This window comes from Procambarus clarkii, chromosome 18 (assembly GCF_040958095.1).
Source record: "Procambarus clarkii isolate CNS0578487 chromosome 18, FALCON_Pclarkii_2.0, whole genome shotgun sequence".
Classification (NCBI taxonomy): Eukaryota; Metazoa; Arthropoda; class Malacostraca; order Decapoda; family Cambaridae; genus Procambarus; species Procambarus clarkii.
The window spans coordinates 24,811,610-24,833,522 of record NC_091167.1 but is presented as its reverse complement, the minus strand read 5'-3'; the positions used below and the strand labels follow the sequence as shown (position 1 = coordinate 24,833,522).

The 21,913-nt window shown below is 38.9% G+C and overlaps 1 protein-coding gene across 1 annotated transcript; it reads left to right on the top strand.

Annotated features, from left to right (window-relative positions):
• The first annotated feature begins 364 nt into the window (after positions 1-364).
• LOC123754368 (glutaryl-CoA dehydrogenase, mitochondrial) lies at positions 365-15,510 on the top strand. Its single transcript, XM_045736721.2, has 10 exons — positions 365-581; positions 2,046-2,072; positions 2,180-2,314; positions 4,128-4,269; positions 4,638-4,729; positions 7,553-7,682; positions 8,593-8,809; positions 8,961-9,190; positions 10,754-10,914; positions 13,295-15,510. The coding sequence occupies exons 1-10, from the start codon at positions 485-487 to the stop codon at positions 13,363-13,365; spliced, it is 1,302 nt and encodes a 433-aa protein (XP_045592677.1). The 5' UTR covers positions 365-484; the 3' UTR covers positions 13,366-15,510.
• The last annotated feature ends 6,403 nt before the right edge of the window (positions 15,511-21,913 follow it).

The following is a 21,913-nucleotide window of genomic DNA, read 5'->3' as shown; positions in this document are numbered from 1 at the left end:
GGGATGCACATATGTCATTCTTGTCGGGAATGTACTGGGTACGAGCGCTTTGCTAAAGTGACCGAGCAATGTATTTCTCTCTATATATAACAAAATTTAAAGTAATATATTGTCTTCGATTAATATATAACTTCAATATCTTATTCGCAAAAATATAAGCATGCCAATACATAAATTAAGATGCAAATAATGAAATATTAAAAAAATCAAATATATTAAGATCAAAGATCTTACAATAAGGTCAAATGTAGCTAACATATCGGTTTACAAATAATATTACAACTAATATTAGCTTATTGTTCATTAAATATTTAATTAACAGATAAATGTAAGAGTTATTATGGTATTAGGTGGCATATAAGAGTATACCACTCTGCTGAGCCCCAGTGGTCGTCTGCGTCTCTTGGAGGGTCCTTGCCAGCCTGGTGGAGCAAGTGCAGTTTACCTGAGTTTACCTGTCCCTCGTTGACTCCAGTGCCTGAGGATGGCCCTGTGGACCTCCACTCTGCGCCGCCTGTACCTCGGGGCAGGCCCTAGGCTGGTGTCAAGGGCCCAGGGCTCCCTGTCTGCCCCTCAACAAAGTATCCTTCTCAAGGCTGCTCTTGCAGCTGCATAGTGTCTGCATCGTTCTGCTTTTCTGGGGGACATGTGGGCACTGCAAGAATTGTGTGGTGTGAAGGTTTGGGTGTAAACCATTGTGTGCCTTCACTGCTAGCGTGCACCAGTCATATCTTACTGTAACAAACCTCGTACAACCGTGACAATGTTATCCTAACTAATCATTACCTTGAGGTTATCTTGAGATGATAACCAGGTACCCTGGTACCTTTACCAACTTGTGCCAGCAGACGAGCCCAGCTGTTGTGATGTGCTGCTAGATTCAAGTTCAAGTATGTTTATTGAGATAAGCAATAAATACATCTCAAAGGGATAGAGTAGCTTAGGCTATTTCTACCCCCCACACTAGACTCCCAGGGCCGCGTCGCTGGGCTCCCCGGGCCGCGTCGCTAAGTACACTGGGACACATTTTTGAGATGCCTGTCATACATTAATTTACTGTCCTAACCTTGCTATATAACCTAACCTTGCCTTAGCTTAGACAGCGGTTATTGTCAATTGTCGATTCACAGGGTAATGAAGTTATTATCATATGAAGATCTTAACAAATTATTGTCTGCGTTTTACATGTATGATGCAAATATGGATGTAATAGGTCTATGTGGATGTAAAGGAGTTTACCTTGACCCATGAAGAAATCCTGCTACCATGTCATGGTACAAATGTGGTTATCGTCATGAATGTTGCTAGGGGGGAAAGTGTTTATCATCATATGATGATTTTAAACAATTATTGTCTGGGTTTGTGATGCAAATATTGATATAAAAGCTCTCTGTGGTTCTTCTTGAGAGGTGATCTTGAGATGAGTTCGGGGCTTTGCGTCCCCATGGCCCGGCCGTCGACCAGGCCTCCTTTTTGTTACACACCCCCAGGAAGCAGCTTGTAAAGATGTTACTAAAGAAAAACAAGTGATAAAACAATCATTGAAACACTGGAGAATAAATCAGGTAGCATCAGCAAAATCATGCACCAGGCATTGATAAGTGCTAGACACAACCTTACAGAGCTCTTCCACCCCTGTAAAACAAGAAATATTCACTTATTTTTGTGTAATTCTTATAATCTGCATACAAATTAATAATTCTATAATAAAATTGTATACAGTAATTTTTTTATTTTTTTGTTGTGCATAGGCGGGTATGACCATTTATCCATAGCCGCTGTCTAAAGATTAAGCTAATCAGACCATATCCAGCAGTGTGGTTGTCCCATCCCCAATCCTTATCCCTTCCAAGTGCTATAGAGTCGTAATGGCTTGGCACTTTCTCCTGACAGTTCCTCTTCGCTTCCCAGTAGTATGGTGCCACTGTTTGCTATGGGAGAAATGTTTCATTAGAATTTTACCAGTACTCTAGTCTTCAAAATGTAGTATTTGATTGAGTGAAGAGGGACAGTTTTTATTACAATTTCCTTAACTGGATATACAGATGTTGGGCAAGAGAAGACACCAAAAGGTAAATATTTTTTAAGTTTATATTTCTCAATGTATTATTTGATTGTTTTAGTTGAAATACCTTTTGATTTATTTAAAGCTAACTGACCGCTATTTTTCTTTTTTCAGTCAAATTTGATTGGCGGGATGCACTTAACCTGGAAAGTCAGTTAACTGAGGACGAGGTAATGATCAAAGATACCTTCCGGGACTACTGCCAAGAGAAGTTGATGCCACGTATTATAGATGCAAACAGAAATGAAAGTAAGATCATGAGTTTGAAGATATTTGGTGAACTCTTTATGGTTTTGAATGTGTTAAAGCAACAATTTATATCTTTTAAAGTTTTCAAGAAATTCCCTTGTAATATTTTTAGGGTACTTGTATGTAAAAAGATGTGTATTGATCACTGCTGACTGAAAGAATTACTAACACTTCATCTGTACATAAAGTACAAAATACAAATAGGCATTTCGAGGGTGGTGTTGGTTCATGTACATACAAGTACTGTAGTCCCATAATAATAGCACAATAAATAGAATTTTAACAAATGTTTTAAAATTTAAAATTTAGACCCAAAAACGTATTTATAATCTTTAAAGTGTTCTGACATCAAGTTTCATGTTACATCTTTCATTTTGGTATCAAATTGCGCACATTCTAAAGGTGCTTATTTTGAAACTATCCCGAGATTGATCGGATAAAAAATAAATTTTATGCAAATATTTTTGTAGTGGACGCGAGTCCTGTCCACAGCTAGGACTCGAGAGAAAAAAAATGGACATGATCGGTGTCCAAAGTAAGCGATACTGTTAATATAACCTAAAGCAACAGAGAATAGAGTTTGAAATCTGTAAATAAACCGGCCCAATAAAAATGTCACAACTTCTGCCACCGGTGGCTGATTAACATGTTGACCAATTTTGTTCCAACTTCACATGCTTAGTGTTGGATATGCATTCACCAAGATGTAGAAGTCACAACAAAATCTGTATAGAAACAAAGGAGAGAGGGGGGGGGGGGTGAAGAGAGAAAAAAGTGGTTGTCGGCTTTTTGTACAAAGAGACATAAGAAATATTGCCATTGGGCAATGTATTTATATAATATAAATTAAAATGAAGCAAAATAACATACTAACTCATTAATATGTGTGAAATCTGGCCCTCCAGGTGGCACTAACTGCATATCCACTTTGTGGACCCTCCTTACTACTACAGTACTTCTTTGTGCGTAAGACAGGTGATTGCATTTCTTCATCCCTGGTTGCCAGTAAATAGGCGGTGTTATCATTATTATCAGTACAAGTTGCCGCCCGTCGTGCATGCATTTATTTTTTAAAAAATTGTAAAAAATCCATCTCTAAACATATTGGGATGAAATTTTCATGACTGATGCAAAAGAACGGGTGATTTGCTTAAATTTTGTCACTATTTCATATTTGGAAAAATACTCCCTTGTCACTGGGCCCCTTAAGTCAAGTGAGCTAGTGTCTATGGCCCATTGCAAACATCAACAATCTAATTAACCAAGTTGTCAACCAATAGGCTTGGTCTAAAACCAAACCACAGTGACTAGTCATTAGACCTGCCACAAAGTAATCATTGCTTTCTTTTCTAATTCTATTGTATTTTCATTATTACTTCTGTATTGTGTAGATTGAATACCTCCCATAAAATGATTCCTCTCACTTTGTGTAGTGTGATCCGGGTTTGCTGATGGCTCTTACTGAATCTATCGGTTCCATCTTCCTAGTGTTTGAATTACATGGTAATTTACTGTGTCTATACAATGTGCCCTATTCATTCCACCTCTCCATATTGCCATGTAGGCTACACAGGAATTATCACGTGTGTTTATATTTGACAATATAGCTTACATATTAATTGATAATTTTTTCAAATTCACCAAGATCTTAATTCTTGTTTTTGCAGAATAGATTTGTTATTTGTTGTATTATAATGTAGCTACATGTTATATACTGTACTTTACTCCAGTGTGACAGTATCCCTTACACTACACATTTCTGTAAATACAGGTATGTTGTAAGATTTAAATTGTTACTGGGTATGTTCTGCAGAGTTTGACCTCGAGATCATGACCGAGATGGGTGACATGGGTGCATTAGGACCAACCATTCATGGATATGGATGTCCAGGAGTCTCATCTGTTGCATATGGTCTCATTGCTAGAGAAGTGGAGAGGGTAGATTCTTCTTACAGGTAAGCAGCAACAATTAATTTTTATTCATGAATGTTTTACATTTATAATAGTTTACACATAATTTCTGTACATAATTTACAGAGGTGGTGGTCATGATAATAGCTCAGTGATCATTATTGATTTGCTTTGTGACAACATTCATGTCCAATGGAATGAAAATACTATTACAGTAGTTTGAAGGTATTTTGGCTAAAAATAGGAAATGCCTTTGATTATTTTCTCCTCAGAAAGCAAATAAATCTCCAGTATTTCAGCTATTTTTTTTTTTTTTGCAAGCTTCAATGTACTATGGGTTCATACGACTATAGCAGTTATTGTACTTTTTTTTTAAATCGTAATTCAGATCGTTGTGATTAAATTGTTTCAGATCTGCCATGTCTGTCCAGTCATCACTTGTCATGTACCCCATCTGGGACTTTGGCACTGAAGAACAGAGGCTAAAATACCTTCCTAAACTTGGTAAGAGAATTACAAAGTTGTTAATTTAGTTTAAGAAAATGCTGTTGTGTGAAGTGGAGGTACTGCGGGTATACCCGACAGATGGCATGCTCACGTAACATAAAAAAAAAGTATGACCTTTGCAGTATGACTACAGTATTGAGGAATAGGAGGAAAGTCAGAAAACCCAATTTAAAAATACAAATTAATTTAGTAAAACAAAATAAATGTTACTTTACACCTGAATACAACTGGCTATATGCACTTCAAATTATAACATTGAAAACAAACCAAAAATATCATTAATGCTTAATTCAACTTTTGACTTGAACACCGAAACAAAAATGTGTGTAATTCCACCACATCATCTGTAACTTGTGAACTGCTAAGGAAAATATTTTGTAATTTTGGATTACCAGACATGGTTGTGTCAGACAATGCTCCTTATTTTGTTTGTGGAAATGGAGGATTTTTTTTTTTTTTTTTTTTTTTTTAGAAAAAAATGGTATTAAACATGTAACACCTGCCCCCCTATAATCCTTCTTCAAATGGTCTAGCAGAGAGAGCAGTGAGATCATTAAAAGAAGGGTTAAAGCGGTTTACAGAAGGTACAGTACAATTAATACAAGGCTTTGTAGATTTTTATATAATCAAAGGAAAATGTTCACTCTACTACTGGTAAATCTCCTTCTGAATTATTGTTTAATAGGCACTTTAAAGTGCACATGGAAGCAGTAAAGACAGATCCTGATAAAGAGAAATCGGTAACTAGCTTGACCAGTCAGTTGACTCAGAGGGAGGAATTGATGTTTAACGAGGGGGATGCAGTATATGCAAGGAATTTTGGAATTGGGAAGCCTTGGGTAGAAAGAAAAATTAGGGAAGTCTTGAGAAGCAGGAATTTAACTGTGCAAGTGCAGAGGTTTTGGAACATTAATTGAAAAAGGCATGCAGATCAACTCATGCCAAGGTTCGCGGGGAATTTTGAAGACCCTTCCGGTGGGGGTGGGGCAACTTGTGATACCCATCCTAATAATGAAGGGGTAGCAGCACCTGCAGGAGACAGGGAGGCAGAGCAAGGTAAACTTGTTTTTCCCATTACTATAGAGGGTAATGGGAGTACAGTTAACCCTATGGACTCTACAGTGAGTAATTCAGAAGAATGTTTCCCAGAAGTAACAGGTCGGGACTCCCAGTTGAGAAAATCAGAAAGTCATACGACCGCCTGATAGACTTAACCTTTATGGGTAGAGTTTAATTAAAAGGGGGGAGGAATGTTAGGATTAAGTTGAGCTCCAGAAGATAGAGCTCCAAAGGGTTTTTCACTTGCATCATTACTAATATGAGGCTCTGACCAACTTAATGCCGAATCCAAATAGTTACATATTTCTCTCTACCACCAGTACATGATGGTTGGCAGGCCACAATTAATATTAAGTGCTTGCTTGCTTCTTTAGCTGCCTTTGCCTTCTTGATCCAAGGCAGGTTTCACCAACATGCATGTGTGATGTGCTAGGAGTGGGTGTATTGCTTCTTTGACCTCCTGTATCTGTTTTGATACAGCTGCAGGCTGAGGCTCGAAAATTCACAAGGTGAGAGTGTGCTACTTTGGAGGTCTGGAACTTACCGTGATCAAGTATTCTAGGATGAAGATCGGGTCCTTGCATGCTTTGAAGAGGAAGCTCTCATTAGGTCCTTCCCTTGCAGCTAGCTCACCTCTTCAGTATAGACAAGCTGTGGAATTGGGTTCTGTTAAACAAGTTGGGATGCTCATTTTTCAGAACAAGGTGCACTACTATTCTTATTTCGTCTTTCTATTGACTATCCTCATGCTTTATGGGTGACTCTTTTTCAGGCATAACGTTAGTTAGGTAGAGCCAAGTACCCTGTTGAAATTTAGTTACTGCCACCTGGTAGTAGCTCAGTGTAGTGACTGTATAGACTAAGAAGTGATTAGCAGAACACTTCTTGAAGACTTTGATCCCATGTAACTCATGGAAGGGGGGGTAGAGTGTAATTGAATGTTCCTTCTTGTGGTCATTCTGGGCTGGGTTTTATTTTCTCCAGTGTTGCATTTTCATCGGTATGATCCAACAAGTATTAAATGTTGACCTGCCCAGACTGTGCACTGTTTCGTCCATGTGCATCCCGTCCCATTCCAAATTATAATCCTGATCCCTTCACGTGCTATATAGTCCTAATGGCTTGGCACGTTCTCCTGTAAGTTCCCCCTCCCCCACCCATGGTCCATGTGCACACAGCTGAACCTTGCCTAGTGTAGTGACTGAGTGACTTGCCCAGAATTTACTCAAAACTTTATTCATATTAACTTTAGTTTTTGCTTGCCTTTCCTCTCAGTTAAGGTTTAATCTTTACTGCCTTAATTTTCCCATTTTTGGTTGTCTACTTAAGATTTTTCTCAGTCTGGTGATTCTCTCTTTAACTCCTGCACTGCACACCTTTTTTTTTTGGCAAAAACTTCATAGTGCAATTGTTAAGGACATATTTTTGTTATTTTTATAAATGTTCAGGTAAACTTAATGTCAAAATATTTCCAAACTCAACTACAGTATTTTAATTTCAAAACCCAAAGAGTGTTGAAAACATTAAAAAACATTAAAATATAGCCTAATTAAAAAAAAATGGACAACTTTCAAAATAGCATTTGTTGTTTGGTGCAGTGCAGTGGTTCACATCCATCAACAATGATTTAGTTAATTTAGTTGACACGATTAAATGAACACCTCCATGGAATTTTTTCTCTCAGTAATGTTTTCTTTGCTTTCTTGTTGTTTATTGGTTTTCATCATAATTTTTTTTTTTTTTTTTTTTTTTACCCAACAGCAAAGGGCGAGTTAATTGGGTGTTTTGGGTTGACTGAGCCTAACCACGGAAGTGATCCATCAAGCATGGAGACTCGGGCAAAATATATCCCATCTGACAAAGTCTACATTCTTAATGGTTCCAAGACTTGGTAAGTACACAAGATGGGAAAATGTTATATAGGAGTTTTTAAATTTTAAAAATCTATTTTTCTAAACTATGTATATCTGACTTAGTAAAAAATACTAAAATTTAACAAGAATCACAAACTTCAAACTAAAAGCAAAAACTTGCCACAAATATTTTGCAATTACTGTATTCATATGATATAAATCAGTAGGAGTCTTGAGGAGGGTTCGAACCTGCTCATTTGGTACTCCCACACTAGCGCCTTAGACCATTACACCATAACACGGTAAAAGCACTGCAACACTGCAAAAAAAGACTGCCATATTAATTTTCTTTATATTTTGCCAGACTTAGTCCATCCTCTAACCCCCTTACTTGCTATCTCTCTCATTTTATATGCAGTAAATCACCTAAATACTGTATGCACATCAGAGGCCTAAAGTTTTTCAATCTTCCAACAAATATAAGAAATATTGCTGAAACTAAAGTTTAAATTTTCTAAAGGGCATTGACGCAGCATAGCAAGCTTCTTTATCATACACTCGGATGTTACTGTCACTTTCAGCCTTGTGACCATATGTGGATGTGTGCCATACATGCCAGTACAGTCTTGTCTATTCATTATAAACTTGTTTGGGAGTTAAAGAATCAATTGGCCTGAACAATCTTCTCAATTTTTTATACATGCTCCTTAGAACCTTCTGCATTATATGACTGTGTCTCCTTGTGCATTTTCACTCACGAAGGTGCCTTAACCAACCATCATTACACGCGTTCTCCTTATTAATATTCACTTCGTTTTGTAAATATCTGGCCTTGTCCTTGATCAGCCACCTTGGCACTGGATACTTTGATTAGTCTCATCTTTGTTTGTGCCACTCCAACATATCCTCATTAACACCTATAAATGTGATTTTTAAATATCCTTTCAGGATCACAAACTCGCCCATTGCAGATGTTGTTATTGTGTGGGCCAAGTGTGAAGATGGCCAAATACGTGGCTTTATCATGGAGAAAGGCATGCCCGGTCTCGTTTGCCCAAAGATTGAAGGCAAGTTTTCTCTTCGTGCTTCTACTACTGGCATGATCCTGATGGAGGATGTTGTAGTGCCAGAGGAAAATCTTTTACCTGGGGTTAAGGGTCTAAAGGTAAAAAGCATACTATATTTTACTTTTGTAATTAATATTATAAAATTAACATTATTTTGTGTATTAAACATTCATTGTAAATTTAACAATTTATTTTACATATGAATGTAGTGTAACAGGATATTAAATTGTGAATACTGTATATTTTCAGGGGCCTTTCAGCTGTTTAAATAATGCACGTTATGGTATTGCATGGGGCGTCTTAGGAGCTGCAGAATTCTGCTTAGACACTGCCCGTTGTTATACATTAGATAGGAAACAGTTTGGTCGTCCTCTTGCAAGCAACCAACTTATACAGAAGAAGCTGGCTGATGCACTGACAGAAATTTCTCTAGGCCTTCAAGGTTGCATTCAAGTTGGTCGTCTTAAGGACGAAGGGAAGTAAGTAACTAATGCCTTTATCTTTACTTCTGTTTGGTTCAATTTTAGCCATTGAGCAAAGCCAGGAGAATTTGAAAATAGGATATACACCTGTGTACAGGTACTTAAATATGTATATTATTATTGTACTCTGTTTACCTCATTTATGGGGTGGAGAGGCACCAGTCTGGAGGACAAAGGTGATAACTGTACTGTACTGTACTGTTATGTAGTGAAAAAAATGTTAAATCTATATCTATGAAAGAGTGTAATTACCTAAGTGTAGTAACAGGAAGAGAGCTATGCTCGTGATGCCCCATATTTCTAGTACTCGAATCAAATCAAATATACTGTAGATTAGAATCCCATTGGGTGATGAAGGGAGGGGGAGGAAATAGGGGAAGAACAGATGGGGAGAGGAGTGTAGTTTAGTGGAAGATAAAGTGTCAGGGCTTGATCCAGCTGCATGATATTGTATTAGACAGGTCTTGGCAGTAGAGGCAAAGTATCAGATGGTGGTGACAACACCTGCAACACTCAAGTTGGCCAACATTGATAGTAGTCAGCTTAATTGTGAGGTGGTTATGTACCCTGTCGTCTTGAAGTTACCTTGAAGTGTTTCCAGGGCTTAGCATCCTAGTGGCCTGGTCGTCGACCAGGCCTCCTTGTTGCTGAACTTGTCAACCAGGCCGTTTGATGTGGCTGCTCTCAACCTGATGTATGAATCACAGCCTGATTGATCAGGTATCCTTTGGAGGTGCTTATCCAGTTCTCTCTTGAACACTCTGAGGGGTCAGCCAGTTATGCCCCTTATGTGTGGTGGAAGCGTGTTGAACAGTCTCGGGTCTCTGATGTTGATAGTTCTCTCTCAGAGTACCTTTTGCACCTCTGCTTTTCAACAGGGGTATTCTGCACATCCTGCCATGCCTTCTGGTCTCATGTGCTGTTATTTCTGTGTGCAGGTTTGGGACCAGCCCCTCTAATATTTTCCACATATAAATTATTATGTATCTCTCCCGCCTGCGTTCAAGAGAATACAGATTTAGGCTTTAGTCGGTCCCAGTAGTTTAGATGTTTTACTGAGTGGATTCTAGTAGTAAAAGATCTCTGCACGCTCTCCAGGTCAGCAACTTCTCCAGCTATGAAAGGGGCTGTCATTGTGCAACAGTGGAGAGCACTAGCGTCTTGAAAAGTATCATCATCGGTATAGTATCTCCAGTGTGAAAAACTAGCGAAGTTTATGGAATTGATGTATCGATTTATAAAATCTTTCTTAGAAATGTTCAAGTGTATATAATTGTTGACATTTAAAATATAGTACTGTAATTATTTTGTGACCATATCGGCTGTTATTGCCATATTTTACTGAAAATATTATGCGTAACTGTATTTCCTGATAACCTGAATTACATGCAGTTAGACTAAAAAATTTATTATGTATTTTAAAGCCAGTTTATCATTACAGTCAAGATTCAGTGTTGAGAATTTACTTTATTTCCACCTCTAAGTAAAATTTTGCCTCAAACTGTTTAGGTCTCCGTCACCGAGAGTGTAAGTGTTCTTAATTACGTCTTGACATTTTAGGGCCTCCCCGGAAATGATCAGTCTCTTGAAGCGAAATTCGTGTGGAAAGTCTCTTGAGATCGCCAGACATGCACGAGACATGCTCGGTGGCAATGGTGTCTGTGATGAGTACCACGTTATTAGACATGTAATGAATCTTGAAGCTGTCAACACCTATGAAGGTAAGAGACTAGAAATATACTGTACTGCACATTGCTATATATGATGTGCCACTTTGAGATAAGAGAGAAGATGCTCAACTTTTTTGTGTAATTGTTTATTTAAATAATGTCTTAGTTCATTTTTATTGCTTAATATATTTTTTGTTTCAAACAAACAAGTTCAGTACTAGTACTGTAGAATCGTATTGAATTCATTTCACCAGCCATGTCGGTATTTTGGCGTTAAAACTTGGCGATAATATTTTGGGGGGGGGGAGCCCCTACAGCTCCCAGAAGCTATCCAGGCTGATAAGGATAGTTCTAATGTTTGGCATCAGTCGATGTGGGTGGAGTACTAGGCCTCCCGGGGACCACGGCCAGAACCTGGCCCCCCCCCCCCCCCCTCCCCCTCAGAGAGGCATGAGGAGCATTGGGCTATAGAAATGCACATGTGATTTTGGAGCATTCTATAACTGCCATTGACCGGGACAAGCACCCAGAAAGGTAAGCGACTGAAAACAAACCCCTATTCTGGTGAAACCAACAAAAATAACAAAACAAATGGACAGAACTCCCCAAGGGAAAATGAGCAAACAAGCATGATGTCACATGAGCCACGCCGCATGTCTGTGCAGCTCCCCCCCCTCCCCCCTCCCCCCTCCCCGGGAGGAGGAAGGGGAGCCCCAGACCCTTGCGCCGGCGATCCACATCTTCAGTTCTTCGGCTGATGGGATAAGGCTTAGTCATTGTGGCTCCAGCTCTAGATTCTCTTTGTTCTGTGCCTGGGTTCAGTACTTCTCTTCGGTGGTGTGTGAGCTGGGAGAAATATTCCAGGGTACTCGGGCTGCATGCTCTTAGGGAAGTTAGCCCTAAGTGCTCTGCAAGTACCACCCTAGGAACTCCACCCACATTGATGTCAAAAATTAGGACTATTCCTATCAGCCTGGATAATTCCGGGGAGCCTCCGGGACTTACCCAGAAAATGGCGTTTCATTACATTCAACGTTAGTTTTTTTTAGAGTTGTTTTCAAAGGCAAAGTTACCTACTTGACAGCTCTTGAACATTTGTTTTCAGAATCTTGCTTATTAGCTTACTAGTTACAGAAGAGATTATTTGTGATGAATAGAAATGTGTGAAGAGGTTACACCAGCAGGTATAACTACAGTGTGAAAGTAATTAGTAGATGTGCATCATTTGGTTAAATGGTGGTGTCTACTACATCTTGCTCTACTACTACATCCGTCCCTCCCTCCGGTCGGCGGTTTTTCGCATTTTTGACATCCAGCCTCAAGAACTGAGGTGTGGGTAGCCGGCGGGGGGAGGGGGTCTGGGGCTCCCCCTTCCCCCTCCCGGGGAGGGGGAAGCTGTTAGTCATACAGGGCCATATGTTCAGTAGCCTGCACTGGCAAATTTTGGGTGCATTATGAAGATATACTCAATAATACGAGAGTAAATAGAGTAAGTGCAGAGCTCCAGGTACCTCATGCCAACTGGTCTGAATGGTCTAATAACTGGGCATTCGGTGATGTAGTGTGCGAGATCATGACCCAATTCCTGCTCAGAGTCTGCACCTGGAGTGCTCAGGATTGGGTGGTCTGCATCTCCCAATCCTGAGCATTCTAGGTTACCATGCCTGAACTATCTTTGTACACTCCTCAATCTTGTATTTTGTTGACTTTACACTCTTTTGTGTCATTTTAAAAGTCTTGCACTGTCAATTCTTGTAACACAACACATGTTTTTCAGATAATTTATTTCTACTGCTTGAACTTTCGATTTTTCACATTCATACATGCATATCTTACAACCATATGTAAGAGTTGGCAATAATACTACTGTATGCAGCCCGGCCTTCAGATTGGAGCCGGTCGGCCGAGTGGACAGCACACTGGACTTGTGATCCTGTGGTCCCGGGTTCGATCCCGGGCGCCGGCGAGAAACAATGGGCAGAGTTTCTTTCACCCTATGCCCCTGTTACCTAGCAGTAAAATAGGTACCTGGGTGTTAGTCAGCTGTCACGGGCTGCTTCCTGGGGGTGGAGGCCTGGTCGAGGACTGGGCCGCGGGGACACTAAAAAGCTCTGAAATCATCTCAAGATAACCTCAAGATGTCCCTCTAATCACATCTATTTGTGTTTTGGTTTTCCTGGCCATGATTTTTATTGAACTATCCTTTTCTCTGAATGGCTCAACTCTTAACTTTGCATATATGTATTCCTATTTTCTCAGTCATACAACATAGTTTCTTATTTGCTAGATTTTTTTAAGTTTGATTTGCTGCATTCTTGTAGTTGTCTCAGGATGTGGAAGTGTGCTGTGTTTATCAGTGTGGATAATGAAATTGGGCACACATCTTGTTTATGTATATCATAAGATAAATATTGTTCTTTATATATTTCAGGTACACACGATATCCATGCACTCATCTTAGGCCGTGCCATCACCGGCCTACAAGCATTCAGTAGTGATTAAGTTACAGTATAAGTAAGTACCCTTCACAGTGTAGACAGTGCCACTGTATACCCCTGTGGACAGTCATCTTAAGAGCTACTGTGTATAATCCTCATCAAAGAAATTTAATATGTTAGAATTTTGAGAAAGATTTGATGCCGCAGTGTAAAGTAAAAATGAAGGTCGGCACAGCTTCCAAGATGAGTAGTGACGTCTGAGAGATTTTAAGAAAGGTTGCTCTTGATCTGGAATGATGAATGGTTTTGGGTTGAAGGTTTGATATATTTGATATATTTCTAACATGGAGGCAATGGTAATATTGAATCAACTTCACACTGTTATTACTATAATGGAAATCATAATTTAACCAGGTAGTATTGTGCACTTGTAATGGTGTAATGGTTTAATTTTGTGTTTGGGAATTACCTTGCTTGGATTGTGTGAATAGTAGTAGATTTATAACCATTGGTGTAATCTTATTATTTATCATTGGTAAACCATTGAATGAAGATTGACATGATCTGTTCACAATTTAAAATAAAATTTCTTTGATAAGGTCACCTACTAACTTTTGTGTCTTTATGGTTGCCTTCATCATTTTTCTAGCTGGATAACGGGCAGAGTGTAGTTTTAAAATATGCCTTCGTGATAGTCCGTAGCTGTCGTGTATAGCTATGCAGTCAGGTGACTCTGATACCATTGGCAGCAATCATCTGATGTGTGTCTGCTCTTGTATTGGCAGCTTGAATGATATTGAGGACTATTTGATTTATTCTTCACCACAGTGATAGTCTTCCAGGCTTGGTGCCTTATTTTGATAACTATTTATTTGTTTCATAGCCTTTGATTTATGTGAGAGACAATCTGGAAAATGTGTGTGTAGACCAAAAATAACTTAAGCAGAAATAGGACTGTTTTCCAGAGGTATTCAGATGTCCATTATTTTCCTCCACTTTAGCCACATTTTAAATGTCTGTTTAACCATTGCAGTAGAATAATTCTGCCATTTCTCAACCACAAATATTGCTGTACAGTACTTTATATTTAACAATTTAACTCAAATGAATGAGGCAAATGATGGTTTACTTTACTTGAGTGAAGGTTTTTACATTCATGAGTTTGTTTGTGCGTGGTCTGGATAAGACTCTCGGCAACTGGCCACTGGCAGGTGAATTAGGACGAGTCTCATAGAATGGTGCTATCAATTAACATCATGCTACCGGGAATTTCTCGCTTCCCTTCCAACCTGACTACATATACTGGAGTGAGTGGCAGGGTCGAAGGAGGCATCGGATTCCTAGTTCTCAGGGCCTATATTTCAGTTGCTTCCGAATTCAAAATTACATTTGGATTCTTCATATGGGGAAAAGAATGCATGGGGTGAATCATACTGCAAGAATGTAATCCCAAAAGTTCATCAGACAATGTAATTGACAGGTGTCACAAGCCCAACAAGGTGCTGGGTCACATGGCTGAACAGGGCTAAGACATGGCAAAGGATGGGTGATACAAAGGAAATTGTGAAGAGTAACAACATGCATTACACGCTAATCAAACAATAACTCGCACTGAACCGGTCATCAAAAATTGTGTACATGTAAATACTTTCTCTTAACAAAATTATGGTGCTAGAAACCAAAGCGTGTAGCTGTAAATATGCGTTCTTCGAACTCAGAGATGCAAGGCTGACTGTTTGTTGATTTAATTTAAAGTATTTTGGCTTAGTTGAATATGTAGTAAATTTTCTTTTTTAAATATACATGCTGGTCCTGTTTTCATCATATACAATTAGAAAACTGCACGTTGAGTAATACCTGTATTTCAGTTCATGTTTGAAATAAAGCTATATTATTGGAGCCATTTGAAAGAACGTTGAAGTATTTTTTATTAAGTATTCTCATTTGTATGTTGTACATCCTGTATGTAATATATGTATAAGGTAGTATATACTGTATGTAATGTATACTAACACATTTATATATTTTATAGATACTGTACATAATCACCTCTTGTAGATAAACAGTTTTGTAATATTGATGATGGTTGTCATAGTTGCAAGTTGTTACTGTGCCCCTGAAGGCACAGTGACACTGTTCCTTTATAGATGGTGCCTGCACTTCACTCCTTGTTATTCCTGAGCCTCAATAAATCTATATTACAGGGTAACTTACTTTTACTTCCCTTTGAAAGAGATTATTGCAAAATAAAAGCAAACAGTTTATTAAATATTTTGACAGTGATTAACATAAGTGACGCCCAAACCACACACCAGTAGAGGAAGAGATGGTGACGTTTTGGTTCGTTCTGGACCATTATCAAGTAAATTGTGATAACGGTCCAGGACGGACCGAAACAATGCCGTTTCCTCACCTTTTGGTGTGTGGTTTGGTCATCATATCTTCAGCCATGTTATTGTGACTCATCGTCTGCATTAACATAAGTATTCAACATCTGTAAAGAATTTTGAAAGATATCTTGCCAAGTTAATTTAAAATGAATACAGTATAGGACTGTTTTCTGATTTCAGTACATTATTGGGACAGACTGTATTACATATTTGAATTTTAGTTCTACTTTTGTTATGTAGGTACAGCAGTTATGTTGGTAACTACCTACATAATAAAAGGTAGATCACACACTTGTTGTGTAGGTATTTTGTAGATACAGTAATTCAAAATAAAATAAGGGGGTCCGATAGATGGTCCGTTCAGTAAAGCCTTACTAGAAAACGGGTAAGTTTTCCTATGACTAAAAGAATACTTTATAATTAACAATTAAACATAGTTCCTGCCAGAGGCAGCTAGTTTGTGTACCCCATACTCATCCTACAAGAGAGAGAGAGCAAGAGAGGAACACACGTCGTCTTAATCAGATCTCGGCAGAAATTTCCAATTTAATACTTGCAAGTACATCTAACCTGAATACTTTATTACAACTTCAAATCTAATATATTTCCAACTTGAATTATGTGTAATCATGTTTCATTTTCATTACGTATAATACTGTAGGAAAATATTTTATTTACCCGTTTAATTTTCTTAATTAAGAGGCAATCTTGTTAAAGTTGGGTGACTACATTTTTTGTTTTGGTCATAATTCTTTTTTAAATGACTGTTGTGTCATCTCCCCCAATAGAAATAGTGTCCTCCGTCCACTATAATGTTCCCTGACCACGTTGGTGCCCCCTGACTGCTATAGTAACCCCCTGCTGACCACTATAATGTCCCACCTGACTGCTAAAGAGTCCCCTCGACCACTATAGTGTCTCCCGCAACCGCTAGTGTCCACTCGACTGCTATAGTGCCCCCTCAACCACTATAGTGTCTCCCTCAACTGCTATAGTGTCCCCTCGACCGCTATAGTGTCCCCTCGACCACTTTAGTGTCCTCTTGACCACTATAGTGCCCCCTCAACCACTATAGTATCTCCCTCAACTGCTATAGTGTCCCCTCAACTACTATAGTGTCCCCTCGACCACTATAGTGTCCCCTCGACCACTATAGTGTCCTTTTGACCACTATAGTGCCCCCTCAACCACTAATCTCCCTCAACTGCTATGGTGTCCCCTCAACTGCTATAGTGTTCTCTCAACCACAATAGTGTCTCCTTCAACTGCTATAGTTTCCCCTCAACTACTATAGTGTCCTCTCGACCGCTATAGTGTCTCCCTCGACCACTATAGTGTCTCCCTCGACTGCTATAGTGTCTCCCTTGACTGCTATAGTGTCTCCCTTGACTGCTATAGTGTCTCCCTCGACCGCTATAGTGTCTCCCTCGACTGCTATAGTGTCTCCCTTGACTGCTATAGTGTCTCCCTTGACCGCTATAGTGTCTCCTTTAACTGCTATAGTGTCCCCTCGACTGCTATAGTGTCCCCTCAACTGCTATAATGTCCTCTCAACTGCTAGTGTCCCCTCAACTGCTATAGTGTCCCCTCAACTGCTATAGTGTCCCCTCAATCGCTATAGTGTCCTCTCGACGGCTATAGTGTCCCCTCGACCGCTATAGTGTCCACCCTGACTGCTATACTGTAGTGTCACCCCCAACCACTATAGTGTTCCCCCTGACTGCTGTAGTGCCCTGCAACCCCTATACACACTATAAAAGTGCCCACTGACATATATAGTGTCCCCTCTGATCACTGTAAGTTTCCTCTGACTGCTATAGTTCCCATGGCTCCATAATGTCTCCCCAACTGCTATAGTGTCCCCCAACTGCCATAGTTGCGGGACAGTATATGTGTGTGTTTAATTTAGTTACCTAAGTGTAGTTACAGTGAGAGCTATGCTTGTGGTGTCCCGTCTTCCCAGCACTCTTTGTCTTATAGCGCTTTGAAATTACTGACGGTTTTGGCATCCACCACCTTCTCACTTAATTTGTTCCAACCGTCTACCCTCTGTTTGGAAAAGTGAATTTTCTTATATTTCTTTGGCATCTGTGTGTGTGTGTGTGTGTGTAATTACCTAAGTGTAGTTACAGGATGAGAGCTAGGCTCGTGGTGTCCCGTCTCCCCACCACAACTTGTCATATAACGCTTTGAAATTATTGACGGTTTTGGCCTCCACCACCTTCTCAACTAACTTGTTCCAACTGTCTACCACTGTTTACAAAAGTATATTTTCTTATATTTCTCCGGCAGCTTTGTTTCGTTAGTTTAAATCTATGACCTTTTGTTCTTGAAGTTCCGGGTCTCGGGAATTCTTCCCTATCAATTTTATTGATTCCTGTTACTATTTTGTACGTAGTGAGCATATTGCCTCTTTTTCTTCTATCATATAGTTTTTGCATATTTAATGCCTCTAACCTCGCCTTGTAGTTATTGTCCTTCAGTTCAGGGAGCCACTTAGTGGCATGTCTTTGCATCTGTTCCAGTTTGTTGATGTGCTGCTTAAGATATGGGCACCATACAACCGCTGCATATTCCAGCTTTAGTCTAACAAAAGTCATGAACAATTTCTTTATTATTTTTCCATCCATGTATTTAAAAGCAATTCTGAAATTAGAAGGTGTAGCATAGGTTCCTCGCACAATGTTCTTAATGTGGACCTCCGGTGACAGTTTTCTATCTAGAACCACCCCTGAATTCTTTAAAGATTTCTCGCATAATTTATAGCTTGTCTGGGGTCAATGTTCTCCAATTCCACATTCCATAACATGGCATTTATTCACATTAAATTCCATTTGCCAGTGTTGCTCCATATACTTATTTTGTCCAGGTCTTCTTGAAGGGCATGACAATCATGTAGGTTTCTTATCTTCCCTATTATCTTTGCATCATCAGCAAACATGTTCATATAATTCTGTATTCCAACTGGTAGATCGTTTATGTATACAATGAACATTACCAGTGCAAGAAGTGAACCCTGTGGTACTCCACATGTGACATTTCTCCAATCCGATACACTGCCTCTGATTACGGTCCTCATTTTTCTGTCAGTTAGGAAATTTTTCATTCATGATAGAAGCTTACCTGTCACCCCTCCAATATGTTCCAATTTCCAGAACAACCTCTTATGTGGAACTCTGTCAAAAGCCTTTTTTAAGTCCAGATAGATGCAGTCAACCCAACCATCTCTTTCCGGTAAAATCTCTGTGGCTCGATCATAGAAACGTGAGTAAATTCGTTACACAGGATCTTCCAGATCGAAATCTATACTGTCTTTCTGATATTATATAGTTTTTCTCCAGGTGTTCTACCCATTTAGTTTTAATTATTTTTTCCAATATTTTGACTATTACACTTGTCAATGATACAGGTCTATAATTGAGGGAGTCTTCCCTGCTGCCACTTTTGTAGATTGGAACTGTTAGCCTTTTTCCACACATCAGCTACAACTTCTGTTCACAGGGATGCCTGAAAAAGCTTTTGAAGTGGAATGCTGAGCTCAGGTGCACATTCTCTCAGAACCCATGGTGAAACTCCATCTGGACCAACTGCTTTGTTCTTAGCTTTTTGAGCTTTTTTTCCACTTCGTCTCTAGACACCACTATGTGCTCTGTGTTGTTCTCTGGAATTCTTATTGTGTCTGGTTCCCTGAAGATTTCATTTTGTACAAACAGACTTTGGAACTTTTAGTTTAATGTTTCACACATATCCTTTTCATTTTCCATGAATCTATTTCCCATTTTCAACTTCTGAATATTATCCTTTATCTACAATTTGTTATTTATGAATTTAGAGAATAGACCTGGTTCAGGTTTACATTTGTCCACAATCCCTTTTTCAAAATTTCTTTCTGCCTCTCTCCTCACTGCCGTGTAGTTGTTTCTCGCATCTTTGTATCGCTGGTAAGTTTGGGGGTTTGGCCTCTTCCTATATTGATTTCATTTTTGTCTCTCTTGGTCTCTGGTCCTCTCATAATTTCAGTTGAACCAATTCTGTTTCCTAGTTCTGCATCTCTGCTTTGGTATAAATTTTGTTGTGCCTTTATCATATATTTTACAAAACTTGACATGCATCTCATTTACTTCATGTCCTAACAGCAAATCTTTCCAGTCAAATTCCTTAAAGAAATGTCTGAGTTCCTCGGACATTTCCTAATGTTCCTAATGACCTCTTCTGAAATCAGGTTTTTCAACTGCTTCAACCTCATTTTCTTCCAGAGAATGTGAGTGTGTGTGTGTGTACTCGCCTATTTGTACTCATCTATTTGTGCTTGCGGGGGTTGAGCTCTGGCTCTTTGGTCCCGCCTCTTAACTGTCAAATAATGTACAGGTTCTCCCCCTCAAATAATGTACAGGTTCTCCCCCTCAAATAATGTACAGGTTCCTGAGCCTACTGGGCTCTATCATATGTACACTTGAAGCTGTGTATGGAGTCAGCCTCTACCACATCACTTCCAATGCATTCCATTTGTCTACTACTCTGACACTGAAAAAATTCTTTGTAACGTCTCTATGGCTCATTTGGGCACTCAATTTCCACCTGTGTCCCCTTTTTGTGTCTGCTCCTTGTGTTAAATAGTCTGTCTTTATCTTCCCTATCAATTCCTCTGAGAATGTTGTATGTGGTGATCATGCCCCTCTAGACGCCCAGTATATCAGAATATTGTGATAGAGTGTAGAGAGAATATTAAGAAATTAGAAAAAAACTGGGTATAAAGTAAGATTTATGTGGATCCCTTCACATATGGGAATACTGTTGAATGAGGTAGTTGATGACATAGCGAAGAGAGCCACCGAAAAAACTCTTGTTGATGTTGTATGTCAGTTAACCTTGAAACAAATAAAAACAAGAATCAAGATGATCCAAGAGGGTGAAGAAATGATAAAGAGAATGGCAATGGTGGACAGTAGTAACACACTTAAGAATTATTAATTAATAAATACAAATTCGTCCTTCACTTATGGTAAAGGAAAGTCTACTTGGAAGGATTCAATTTACATGAGATTAAGATTAGGATACAAATACAGTATATCTGGCAATATGGTGTTGATGTCAGTGAAAAAGATAAGGAGTGTAAATTATGTAGTATGCCGCACGCCCACACCTTGGAACATTATGTATTAGAGTGTCAACTTATTGAAAACTATAGAAATAAGGAAATAAATAGTGTACCACATCAAATTGTTTGGATGTGTGATAATGGTATGATAGACAGTATACTTAGGAGCTACAAGAATTTTGCCCCAAGAGTGTAACAATTATATGCTGTGCTTACTATATTAACCTGCAATGTTAAATGGGATTCTTGTAATGTTATTTGTCTATTTGTACTCACTGAATTTGTGCGCCCCTTGAGGGACTTGAAGTAGAGGGGGGGTAGAAATAGCCTAAGCTACTCTATCCCTTTGAGATGTATTTCTTGCTTATCTCAATAAACATACTTGAACTTGAACTTGAATGTCCCTTCTAACTCTTCTGTCTCCCAGTGGCATGAGGTTTAATGTGTGTGTGTGTGTGTAAATCCCAAAAATTAACAAGTTATGAAAAATGTGAGTGTCAGATCACGAAGGAAGAACTGAAACAGGAATTTCCTTAAGTACTTTCATATTTAATAATACATCTTCAGAAGGTTCCACCCTTTTGAAGATGTATTATTATCCTTCCTATTATCTTAGCCTTTTTTTTACCATTCTGTTTTTCTACCATTCTTTGGGCGACACTATAATTGTGCAGGACAGACCAAAACATCGTCACTTCCTTTACTTTAGGTGTGTGGCTTGGCTGTCTAATTTTCAGCCAAGTTATTGTGATTTATTCTCTTCATACAGTGCTGTATAGTGTGTGGTGGTTGGTGGTGCTCATAATACAGTATTGTATGTTGTATAATAACCATCTGTGTGTGTCGCATTCCACTACCAAATTTGCATATAGAGGGTGTAATATAATGAAGGCTATCTTAAGGCCGGGCCTAGTGATTACCAGGCAGATGAGGCTGGGGAGGGGAGCTGGGGTACTGCTCCTGCCACAGATGACAGCAGATATTAAATAATAATAATAATAATAATAATAATTTTAATATAAAATACATTTGAAACATGTTATAGTGGAGGAGTATTCATGGGTACACAAGGTAATTTGTATAAAGCTGCAATGTTGGTTTTGTAATTTATAAAACACATGTCC